Source organism: Nansenia antarctica (genome assembly GCF_963989245.1).
Source record: "Nansenia antarctica genome assembly, chromosome: 6".
Taxonomy (NCBI): domain Eukaryota; kingdom Metazoa; phylum Chordata; class Actinopteri; order Argentiniformes; family Microstomatidae; genus Nansenia; species Nansenia antarctica.
The window spans coordinates 62,704,402-62,717,085 of NC_137676.1; the positions used below are offsets into that span (position 1 = coordinate 62,704,402).

Here is a 12,684-nt window from a genome sequence, read left to right on the forward strand (position 1 = left end):
TGACATGCTCCCCACAAACCAAACACACAGGTTTACCCTTGACTTCAGTAAAGAAAACATTAGTAGTCCATATTTGTTAGAAAGTTCTGCGTTCGGCATCCACTTTCCTCTTTTTGGCATGAGCCGACATTTTCGCATTTTTCAGGGGTGACAAGTAAGGTAGACAGGTTGTCAATCACGTGCACGATTGCGTGCACTGTGAGAATAAATGGGCTTCAAAATAAAAGCAATGCTGTTTTAGTCCACCCATAAGATAATTAGAAAATATAATATATAAAAATGTTTTTTTTTTATTATAATTTTTTATTTCTCTAATTATCATGTAATCTTTCGCGGGCGGTCAGAATCATCCGGCGGGACGTATTTGGCCCGCGGGCCGTACAATGCCCAGGTCTGGCCAAGCCTATATCAGAACAAGAATAAGAATCTAATGTATATTGTTATATCAGCTGCCTGGTCTCTTTCATGTCAAATCATTATGGTGTAGTCAATCTACTTCATACATGTAATCTCTCATCGCTCAACAGTTCAACTAACATTACAATCTGTCTGTAATGACCTATGGCTCTGCAGTTTTAACATGGCCCCATGCACAAGGTTGACGAAACTGCTTGCAACTGTTTAGGGCGGTTGTGTTATACTGAATCGTAGGCCTACATTGAAATCGTACATCGAAATGTCGGCTACGTTATCAAACATGTTTTTCTGTTGTTGTTGTTGTTGTTGTTGTTGTTGTTGTTATTGTTATTATATGTACATTAAAAGCATTGCTTTTTACATTGAGCTGTATTCTCTGAACGACAATAACCGGCATGTTCCGACAATAGTCATAATATAACATTTCTAAAAAGTTATTTTGATCATTATAATGCACATATTCGCATATTCGTGCAATTACACGCACTTTTATGCATATATGTACAGACAGTTATGAAATAATAAATTGCAGTGTCTCCCAATCCCTTCGGATTTTAAATGTCGGATCTGAAACTCAAATTAAATCGGTAAAATACAATTTCAAATGTTGCATACCAATTAAAAACGATTACATTTAGATTCAATTTGTGCTGGCACTATAATAGCTCCATAAACGTGCCCTATTTGCACTGCGTAGGACACACATAATGGACTGTGTAGGCAGACACCAAATATTTTCCAAGGCTTAATATGATGTTTACAGGCAGCCTACCCACGTATCAGCTGAGGTTACACCATGACGGATGTCATACGAACAAGATTGTCAGCACACACGGAAACAGAGGAATAGAGGAAATAGAGTTTCAACTTCAGTTTCAGCACTCACATTGTTCGTGTTTCTGGAGTTTCACTGGGTAGTTGTTCTTTGGCTATGAGTCGCTTAAATTGTATTAACATTCAAAATGTTTTCATGGGGCGAGAACACGCGTTATGCATTTGGTTTAGTGAAGGCAAATGGTTTAGATAAGACGGACACTGACAGCGTTCATTTTACGCCCTCGACGTCTCAAGTCAGGGGTCTTTGCGCCGGTAACTCAGTAGTCACGTTTATCAGAAATGACGGGAAAGTGTCCGTCGCTCGGATGCAAGAGGACCAAGGCATCAAGAGAACGGGACGACTGAGTAAGCTTTTTAACTTCTTTTTTGAAATCATTCTACGCAGTTCATGTGCACAGAGCGTGCTTACGCAATTTATTTACACGTCACCAATTATCCCCCATAGACTTTTCCTGGGAGGTATTCCATCAACGTCGCTAAAGCAAAAACTAGGCTTATTTTAAGTCTCGCGAGTCACCTGGATTTTCCTTTAGCGACGTTGATGGAATACCCCCCTGAAGTCACATACCTAATAACGTGTGTGTTATGTACTCAGAGAATGTAGACTGTAAGCAGCGGATACAGACTGCGAGTTGCGGGGATTCTTATGTTGTTCTACTGTCAGAAGAAGGCAGAGTTCACTCTCTCAACAAATCCAATGTTCCCAGGTATGTTCTTGACAAAATGTGTGTGATGTTGCAATTGCAATTGTATTAGCACCTAATGTCCATGCTTAATGTTAATATAATGTATTCCTTGTTATTGTTATTGTCTCAGACCCATAGATAACTTACATAAAGTAAGGGTAACTCAGGTGGCGTGTGGAGACCAGCATTCAATAGCACTAACCCAAGGTAAATAACCACTGACATCAGGTTACAATCATATTATATTATCAACTATAAAAAGGTATCACCTGCCGATACTAACAATGCATATGAAAGTGTCTTGTACATTTTCATTTTCTTGTACCTTTGATTTTCTGTTCAGATGGTCATGTGTTCACGTGGGGCCAGAACTCGAGCGGTCAGCTGGGTTTGGGGAAGGGCGAGCCCAGCACCCTGACCCTGACCCCCCAGCTCCTCAAGTCCCTCTCTGGGATCCCCTTGGCTCAGATCACTGCTGGGGGGGACCACAGCTTCGCCCTGTCCCCCTCCGGAGCCGTGTTCAGCTGGGGAAAGAACAGCGCCGGTCAGCTGGGGCTAGGGGACATAACAGGTAGAGAACACACACGCAGATTAGTGACTCACTTTTTCAGTTGGATTGCTAGAAGCATGATCTGGTCTAGGGTTTCCCGAAAGCTTTGGAGCACCAAGATCATCTCCAAGATAAGCCCATTTAAGCAATGGATGCAAAGATGACCTTGGTGCTAAAGATCTCAGTAAACTTACCCATTCACCCCCAAGTCAATATTGTGTATTGACAATAATATTTATATTATTATCAATACATTCTAAATCCATTTCCTATAGACAGACATGACCCAGCTCCTGTTGATTGTCTGAATCTGAAGAAGACTGTTGTCATTTCCTGTGGGGAGGGCCATACTGCCGTTTTGACAAAGGTGAGACTTATCTGACTCAACAATAGCTTCCACGCACTTCTGTATTCTTTATTCAAGTCATAGCAAATGCCCCCCCAATACATATTCATAGCATATCTCTAGGCTATAGTAGTTTATGACTCACTTCATAGATGATAGATACAGTGACATCAATAGTAAGAAGAAAGACACTACTATGGTAGATAACTGTCTCAATTGTCTGCTTTTCTAGGGAGGTGTAGTGTTTACATTTGGCTCAGGATGTTATGGTCAGCTTGGCCACAACTCTCTCAGAGACGAACTACGACCCCGACTGGTGGCGGAACTCTGGGGGTCAAAGGTGACTCAGATAGCCTGTGGAAGGTAGGCCCACAATCCTACACAGTCCTCACAATCACATCGTATTGTGTCATAAACATTAGTGTAAATGAAAATACTACTGCTGTTTAGCTATTATATCTTAGCATATGATTATTGAATCATATTGCTATAATTTCTTTAACTTCAGACATCACACATTAGCGCTGGTGAACTCCAAAAAGATCTACTCGTTTGGCCGTGGAGAGCAAGGGCAGCTGGGAAATGGAGTGAAGATAGATCAGGCGGTTCCTCTGCCAGTTCAACAACTACAGGGTAGGTAACAGTTCAGTTTAAGCCTTTCTGAAACTTGACATGCTAACTGGAAGTGTTTATACAATGTGTTGGGGAAATAGAAAGCTCCCCTGAGCCGTCCCGACTAAAGATCAGGAGGCAGAGTCGGGAAAGATAACAAATGTAATAATGTCTAATGTTTGATCAACCTGTCAGACCACATAGAAGATCAGAACATTGAGAAAATCCTCGCTGGAGGACATCATTCCTTCGCACTGTGTTTTTTAGCTCAGGTATTGGTACATTTAAGCTTTTCTTTATGAAGTCCTAAATAAATGTATATTGTAAATGTATATATAAAAGTTGCTTCATTAAAGGTGTTTGTTTACAATTGTCATTACAGGAGTCTGAAAAAGGGTTTAATAACCCTTGTTCAAGTCTTGGCAAAGTGACACAAACATTAGATGATGAAACCATTGACAAATGGATCTCAGATGATTCTATATCTTGGAAGAACATAAAGAAGTAAGTAATTTTCATACAAATAAGTATTGTTGTCAGACATGGCAACACCAACCAGTGTGCAAAACAACTGCAGAAAAGTTCCAAACATTCAGTACAAACATGTTTACTGAGCAGAAATGCTCTTAAACTTTCATTTGCAGGGAAATCACAGAGATCTTTTCCTCCGCGTCATGTCTAAATGGCAGTTTCCTTGACAAAAGGTAAAACCACACTACCTCCCCAGGAACATTTCTCCATAACGTAAATAATCTATGTGTATATTCAGTATTCGTTCTCTTGGTTTCATCACTAGTCAGGACAAACATTACCAAACCTCACTGAAGCGTTCTGGCCTGGATTTGTCTCTCGCTCGTCTCGCCTTCCAGAAGCTGGCGAGAAAGGACATGATACTGACTGAGGTATTCTTATCTTATCTTTGCACATATTTATCTTTGCACATACACAGAGGTTCATATTATATTTGGACACTGACAGAATTGTTGTTATTTTAGCAGTTCACCAAAACATATTCAAGTTACCTGTTATATAATGAATATGGGCTGAAAGTTCAGACCCTCAGCTTTAATTTGAGGGTATTCACATCCAAATTGGAGGAAAGGTTTAGGAATTACAGCTCATTAATATGTAGCCCCCTCTTTTTCAAGGGACCAAAAGTAATTGACAGAAAAGGCTGTTTAATGGATATGTATGAGCTATTCCTTTGTTAAACATACCATATATTTTTGCACCTATCTGTACGTACCCCATTTTTAAAATATTTGTTTCTAATGTATACATCTGTCTACACTCTATATACCATACTGTACATAGCTTACTGTTATCCATCTCTTGTATATACCTACTACACTTAACATACTGTAATTATCACTTAATAACTACATATCCTATTTTGTACTGTCACTATTTGCACTTCTGGATTTCTTTCTTTTTTTTCTTCTAAACTGCATTTCGTTGTCTGGTATTTGTACTCTGCAATGACAATAAAGTTGAATCTAATCTAATCCCTCTGCCAGGCCTCTCTGATTACACATTAAATACCAAAGGCATATTTTCACCCCCAAGATGGACAATGTAGTTCTAATTCTATACCACCGTTTTTAAATACCTCTGCAACTACTTGTCCTTTTCATGCTGAAAGTCTCCCCTCTCATGGTGCTAGGTTGAAGCGGTCGTCCAACGTATGCTGCTTCCCTCCCTGGATGAGGAGCCCATCGGGGTGGAGGGCCTGAGGGTCTACCTGGTCATCCCGGAGCTCCTGCGGGTCCTGGTCAAACACAACCGTGGTACAGACCTCGCCAAAGCCTTCACTGCCTCCATCTTCAGAATGCACCCTGACAAGCTACAGGTCCTCGGTATGTCCCCATCCAACTAAACAATGCTTCACTTTTTGAGTATACAGTAAGATGTACTGGACTTGTTTTGACAAAACTCATGCATTTGTTGCAGAGGGGCTGTGGTTGAGACTTCCCTATTCCTTCTTCAGAACAACGGTGAAAACATTACAATCAGTGGCAACAGAGATGTTTTGTGAATCATTTTCGGATAGGTCACTGGAGAAGATCTTAACTGTTATGCAGAGTTTGAATGAGGTAAATACTGTATCTGGTGCCATATTTGTGTGTCATAGGCAAAACTCTACAGGTATTGCAATGAACCATTTGTGACAGCAGCTGGTTTAATGTTGAGACTTTTATTCTAGACAATAAAAACATTTAAATGCATTTCAGCGTTGTTGAAAATCAATCACACACTCTCTAGTCAACTAACACAGCTTGTTTTGTGAGTCTGCTAACAATGTAAAGTGGTGTTATAGTTAACTAGGTAGTAGTGGGGATTACTCCCTGAATGATTACTCCCTGAAACATTGCAATGTTTTGGCTTGACTAGCGAGTGTGTCATTGATTTTCAAAAAAATCAGAACATTTTGATTGGTTGGCGACTTGTTCCCGGTTTCACCAGCTGCTGTAACATTTCCTTTATGTAGGTCAATGGCAGCAGACACTTAAAAGTAGAAGCCAGCTCCTTCCATCTGAAGAGGATGGACCGGATGTGCCAGTCAGTGAGTATTTTCATGATTGCCTATTTCACATAATAATAATAATACAATTATAATACTTGAACATGTTTGGAATTGCAGAACATCCAAACTTCATGAATCTTTCTTTTCTTAGATGTTCGACAAGTTTTGGAAACTACGAGATTTGCCTAGGGTAATTAAAGGCCAATTTATTCAACATATATTCACAAATATTAACTAATAATATTAAATAAAATAATAAATGAATAAATTAAATAGTTGTTTGTTTAAGCATTTGTATTTCGACTTCCAGAATTTTATCCTTGAATTGGCTCTTCAAAACTCCATATTTAGCAGGGGAGCTAAATATAAGCTTTTTCAAGCGGAGCTCATGCTAAAAGTAAGTTACAACTCTAACTATCTATGTTGCATGGAATGACTGAGGTGTCATAAGAAGGATTGTGGGTAAATGTATTACACTGCAATGAAATGTGTTTTTAAACACAAAAAATGAGGGGAAATGTCCTTAAGAACTAATTTGGTGGGTGAAAAGAGCTTTAAAGATAATGTTTTGTCCTGTCCTAAATGTATTTTTGTCTTGTCCTAAATGTATTTTTTTGAATAACCATCTACCCACCTGTCCAGTTGGCCACCCAAAAATTTGCGACACTTACAATACATCTGACCCGAGAGTTACTCCTGCTACATATTATCAGCTACCTTCGAGTTGGTGACTTCGACTACAACTATTCATTTATGGTTAGTAGAGTATCACAGCAATTTATTTTACGTGAAAGATATAATGGTAAAACATTGTTTCAGTGGAAAATATTGCTATGAATCAATGTCACCAGACCATACTTACATTGTCATACCACCAACATACAACAAACTGTATGTTTTTTTATGTCCAGGTGACATTCAATGAGGGTAAAGATGCGGACTCAATGGAGTTCTTCTCCCTCATTGGGAGGGAAGTTCTCACATCAGAACCAAAGATACTGGATGTTAACGAGGACTCTGGTCTGGCCTGGTTCACATATAGATCTTCAAATGTATGTTCCATATCAATCCTACTCTTATCGGGGGTCCCTCAATTTTCTCAACATTTAAAAGCATTTGAACCAACAGAAATATGAAAATATCGACTGGATTTTGATTTGTGTGCCCTATCGATAGGACTGCAATGTGGCTGATGATTTCTACTGGCTCGGAGTGTTCTATGGGATTGCAGTGTATAACCAATATTTAATGGACGTCTGCTTCCCGCTGGCACTGTTCAAGAAGCTCCTGGGTTTGAATCCAACATGGGATGACCTGAAAGAGCTGTCTCCAATTGAAGCAAGGTACAATTATCTTCTCTTCAACTGCTGGCACAGTAGTTGTTGCTTTAGAGAGATGCCCTACCATTAATCTTAGATACTGTATGATGACCAGTCAATATATTTGTTTTTCTAAATCAGGGGCTTACAAAAGCTTCTGACAGAAGATGAGGAGGTTTTAGAAGAGCTGTGTTTGGATTTCACAGTAAGTTGATTCTTACATGTACACTAGTTGTATGCACTCAGACTGCCACTCATACAAATATAGTAAACATATGTATTATCTTTCTAAGATCAAGGGTGAGGAACTGATCCCAAACGGAGGGGAGGTCCCAGTAACCAAGGTCAACAGGTAGGTGATGGTAGAAATATTTGGAATTAACAAGATAATGTTTAGGTTAAAACACAGGCAGCGTTTATGTATACTGTAAACACATCTTCTGTGTTGTTCACAGGCAGAAATATGTGGACTTGTACGTTGACTTTGTGTTCAACAAGGCTGTCAGGACTCAGTTTGAGGACTTCAGGAGAGGCTTCCTTCAGGGCTGTCCATTACAAGCATGGAGGATGTATCTACCTGAGGAGCTGATGGCAACTCTGCATGGAGACGACATCTACCGATGGGAGGAGCTGAGAGAGGTGATCCTCAATGGCAACATCCCAATCGTCATTCTTTAATTTCTTGCATCCTACAATTGCATCCTGCATTGTCTTAGCACTTCTTTACCCTCTAGTAAACTCACTCTTCAGGTGATCTGCCACTCTGTGCAATGTAGGTTAGCATAGAACAGTGGAGCAGCCAACAGAACTGACCTCTTTCTATCATGTTACTGTACCAACCACACAGACCCAGGCATTAGACCAACCATTCATTTACATCTCCAATGTCGTCTGTGAGCCAAATTAAAACTGCTGAAAAGTCCAGGCAGGTTAATCATACAGGGCCGAATCCTAAATAGAGATCTGCGAGCGTACGGTAACTACATTTATATTTACATTTTTGTAAATGTAAGCGACTTACAACAAATACATTTGTCTAAGCAAGTGAACCACCAGTCCTAGCAGGAAAAAGTAATCTATGCTAGGTCCAGGGGCCATTGTCAGTCATAAAGCTTTTTAAATTCTTTGTTATTATTATTTAATTGTTTTAAATATTAAACAGTAGAGAAACTATACAAGGGTGTAGAGGGGATGTAGATGTCTCAGGAGGGACAGTTAAGGTGTCCTCTCCGCTTCCTTCTCAAAGTGTATTGTAAGAGATTGCTGAGGGAAGGACTCTATATCTTCTTCAATGGGTTTTCAGAAGGAAGCGAGGAATAGAGGACAGACTATTGGGTGTTGGGACACATCCACTCTAGTAGTCTTGCACCACACAAGCTGATAATGATCTATCCTTCTCTCGCCTTAATGTGGATTGGAGCAACAATGCAATCAATCTATTACTTGTATATGAGAAGGAGACAATGATAATTCAGTATAATTTACACAGCAGGAAAAATCTAATCATAGTTTGGATTATGTTTTTTTCTTTAACAGAATGCTGTATATCAAGGATATAGTTGCACAGATGAGGTCATCAAGAACTTCTGGATCGTCTTCACAGAGTTCTCTGAGGAGAACAAGAGAAAGTTCCTAAGTGAGTTATTGTGAATAGAGATAGAACTGGATCCATGGAGGATAGAACACTGTTCTATCTCTGATATCTACTGTAGCTGTATATTATCATGATCTTCTGTGTTATAACAATTGTTAAGGTCCTGTAGTTTTTCCTGGTCATGTCATGTGGTCAGGAAAACCTCAGGGCCCTGGCCATTATACCTCAGTGAGTGACTGTGAATAACCATACATTTCCATAAATGCTTCATCTAATGTATCGACATTCTTTATTTTGCTAGCATTTCTGACAGGAACCGACAGACTACCTAGAGGTTGCCATTCCAAACTGCGACTGAAAATCAAACGCTTGTCCAAGCCAGACGCCGATAAACATTATCCAGAAGCCCAGACCTGCTTTGAAGAGTTACATCTCCCAAATTACAGCACCATCGGCATACTAGACGAGAGACTTCTTCATGCAATCACTCACTGTGATGTCATCTGGAAATTCTGAAAATGTTGAAACTCTAGAAACCAACAGGCCTTTTCTCATGTCTTTCAAAACACGAATAATAATGTAATGATTTTGTAACACTTCAAGTATTTTTTTGTTCTTCTATATCATATTGTATTGTTGACTTTTTACTGACTGTTGTTGTGCGAGGAGCATGATCCCAAAGCATTTCACTATGTGAATTGCGGCCATATGCAATGAATGTACATGACAAATAACATTTGATTTGATGTGATCTGACACAAAAATTAAATCTTATTCTGTGTTAGGTACTGGATACCATTGCTATCTGTGTTGTATGACATAGCCTAGGCCTATTAAGTGTGTAGGCCCTGCAAATATACTTTTAGAAAGTCCCTATTTTCTTTGTGAAGATTGTAGTATAAACCTCAACCTAATTGATAGTAATAAACTTTTTTTTAAAAACAGCCTGTAAGCTTTTTCATATATATATGAATGAATGAATGAATGGTCTTTATTATCATTGATATAGTACAGGTACCAAACAACGAAATTTGGGAGGGGGGGCTCCCCTGGTGCTAGGAAAAAAATACTAAAAACAAGAAGGGAAAAGGAGCTGGTTTACATAAATAAAGGCTATATTATACACTATCCACTATACTATACAAATAAAACACTGTGCTGTATATATAACGCAACAAAAAAAAATTCAGCGAAGCGAATGCAATAGAGACAAGCTTGCCTTTGCACTTGCCCCAAGATTTGAGTTAGGGTGCGTTCGTAAATATGCTCTGGAAATCTGATCAGCAGTCATGGAATGCCTCTTGTCCAATCAAATTACTTCGTCGCTCTATGACGTTGAACCCAGTGTGCGCTCCGGCGCTCACAGAGCGAATTGACGAACGCAGCCTTAGTCACGTGTTCAGTGACGAAAGGCATCATCCTGAATTCACAACTTCCTTGTTATTGTTCGAAACGCCCAGCTGGAAATTAAGGAATGCGTCTCTTCAGGTAAATATGGACTGTTTGAGCTTTAAATAAATACGTGTTGTAACTATATTTTTGCCATTTCGATTTGAACGTGTTAAAGTCAATTACATACACACACAGTCACTGGATCGGCTAGAAATAATATAAACGCTTTTCTGTAATGGACGTATTTCTGGAAGCTCGCAATATTACCGCTTTTGATGATCCGACTGGACGATCTGGAGCTTAACGTTTTTGCTTCATTCGTCTGCGATCGAGTTAACTTGGGTGACGGGAGGTGAGCTGTCAGCAATCAGACGATTGTGAAATACATTGTGAAAAAAAAGCTTGAAATCTAAATGTCAGCCGACGTCGATTAATCGGATAAACGGCCAGCTGCTGCTGGGATTTGACCAAACTATCCCTCTCAGACTGAGGGGCTTGAGTCTTTAGCAAGCTCGCCATACATACTGTACATGTGGATGTATTTTCTGTGATCGATCATACATGGTGTGATGGGTGTGCTGTCAAAGTTACTAGCTAGGCAGTTACAATGTGTCACCCCCTTGCATCAGACTACTCTGCAGTCCGTAGAGTCACCCGAGACGAGCCCTCTTGGAACGTCAGCATCTTCAAATCAAAATCAAAAATCAAATGTTATTTGTATAGCGCATTTCTTACAAGATGCAACTCAATGCGCTTCACATAATGAACATTCTCAGTCAATCAATCAATCAATCAATCAAATACTGACAGAGCCGCAAGCAGGCAAAAGTAAAAACCTGTACACTTCAACCTCCCCTTTGGATCCATGCATCATTGTACAGTTATTTGCCAACTGAGACTTTCCTTAGGATTCTAGGGAGGAAGGGTGGGAGCCAATGTCTAATTTCTGTGGTTACTAGGAGGGCTCTACACTTTGCAGCCCTTTTCTCTTTCCTCCCTCCTATTGTCTCTCTTTCTTACTCAATCTATTTCCCCCCCCCCCCCTATCTCTATCTCTCTTTCTCTGTCTTTCACCTTGGCTTACACTGCCCCGCCACACGCACGTTGGGAGTGGATTGCGATAAGGCAGGACAACTTGGAGCTCCTTAAGCAGGGATTACAGTAGCTGTGGGGTTTATTTAGGCTACAACATGTTGGTGGTTCCTTATTCACCCCTGCAAGACACACACACTCACGCTACACACACACACACACACACACACACACACACACACACACACACACACACACACACACACACACACACACACACACACACACACACACACACACACACACACACACACACACACACACACACACACACACACACACACACACACACACACACACACACACACACACACACACATGCATGCACACACACTTGGGCCTGGACCCCACCCACTCCCCAATCTTGCTTGTTGCTTCATTCTTATAACTTAGCCTATACATAGAACAGCAGGAGTGCCGAGGTCGTGCTTGGGTTTCTCACTCTGAAATGACCACGTGCTCCTTCTCATCTCTTCCTCCAGGCTCGTGATTTACACCAAGGGGAGAAGGGAGGACCGCCTTCCAGCCTGAAGCTCTCCCCATTCTCTCTCTCTCTCTCTCTCTCTCTCTCTCTCCCTCCCTCCCTCCAACTATCATCTCACGCCTCCGTCTCCCTCCCTTTCCTCTCCATGATGCTGTGTTGGGGGAGTACGGTCGAGGGCCAGCTGGGTATCGGCAAGGCGGTGGGGGAACCCGTGTTCGAACCCCGGACCTGCCAGGTGTTCAGCGGTAGGGGGCTGAAGGAGGTGTCCTGCGGCGGACACCACTCACTGTTCCTGTTGCACGACGGGAGCGTGTACACGTGCGGGTCTAACAGCTGTGGGCAGCTGGGTCACGACAAGCAGGGCGACTCGCCAGGTAAGCTGTCAATCAACGGTTTTGCACCCATCTGACATAGGCGATGGCCTTACAATCCTATCATCTGAAAAGCGAAACTAAAGATAATCGTATTCGAGGTCCGTTCTGTCTCTGCTGTTCTGTTGTCGATTTTACTCCAGGCTATAACAGCTAGACTGAATATCCTTTTGGACAACAAATAGCTTACTGTACCACTATTTTCCTCTTTTGAGCATGGGAAATCTGCCAGAGAGCAGTCAACTGTACTGGTATCAGACTGCTGCTGCACCTGTGTCATTTAATGATATCATTTTTTAATCTCTTCAGCAGACTACAGCTTTATGTGTGATGGAGTAGGTGTGATTGTAGCCTTGTAAACAGAGACTAGACAGAGGAGGTATGAGAGTCAGAAAGCATTTGTAATGTCTTGACCTCTTCAGTACCTAATGACTAGCCTATAGGCCCTAATCCCAGAAAG

General features: G+C 40.9%; 2 protein-coding genes across 2 annotated transcripts in view; both read left to right on the top strand.

The window, feature by feature from the left end:
* The first annotated feature begins 1,290 nt into the window (after positions 1-1,290).
* On the top strand, positions 1,291-9,784 carry LOC308161295 (putative E3 ubiquitin-protein ligase HERC3). Its single transcript, XM_080535287.1, has 24 exons — positions 1,291-1,599; positions 1,850-1,961; positions 2,071-2,147; positions 2,284-2,511; positions 2,766-2,857; positions 3,069-3,199; positions 3,345-3,469; positions 3,644-3,720; positions 3,831-3,952; positions 4,093-4,152; positions 4,245-4,350; positions 5,112-5,304; positions 5,399-5,541; positions 5,937-6,011; positions 6,124-6,162; positions 6,283-6,369; positions 6,615-6,728; positions 6,884-7,024; positions 7,149-7,315; positions 7,433-7,496; positions 7,585-7,643; positions 7,747-7,930; positions 8,828-8,927; positions 9,187-9,784. Exons 1-24 carry the CDS (start codon positions 1,380-1,382, stop codon positions 9,399-9,401), a joined length of 2,931 nt encoding a protein of 976 aa, XP_080391413.1. The 5' UTR covers positions 1,291-1,379; the 3' UTR covers positions 9,402-9,784.
* A 2,217-nt stretch (positions 9,785-12,001) lies between these two features.
* LOC308160807 (putative E3 ubiquitin-protein ligase HERC3) overlaps positions 12,002-12,684 on the top strand; it is a gene marked incomplete at its 5' end in the record, with an annotated part of 29,113 nt that continues 28,430 nt past the window's right edge. Inside the window, one exon of the mRNA XM_080534744.1 lies at positions 12,002-12,227. Coding sequence (XP_080390870.1) covers positions 12,002-12,227 — 226 coding nt within the window. The remainder of the gene's footprint in view (positions 12,228-12,684) is intronic.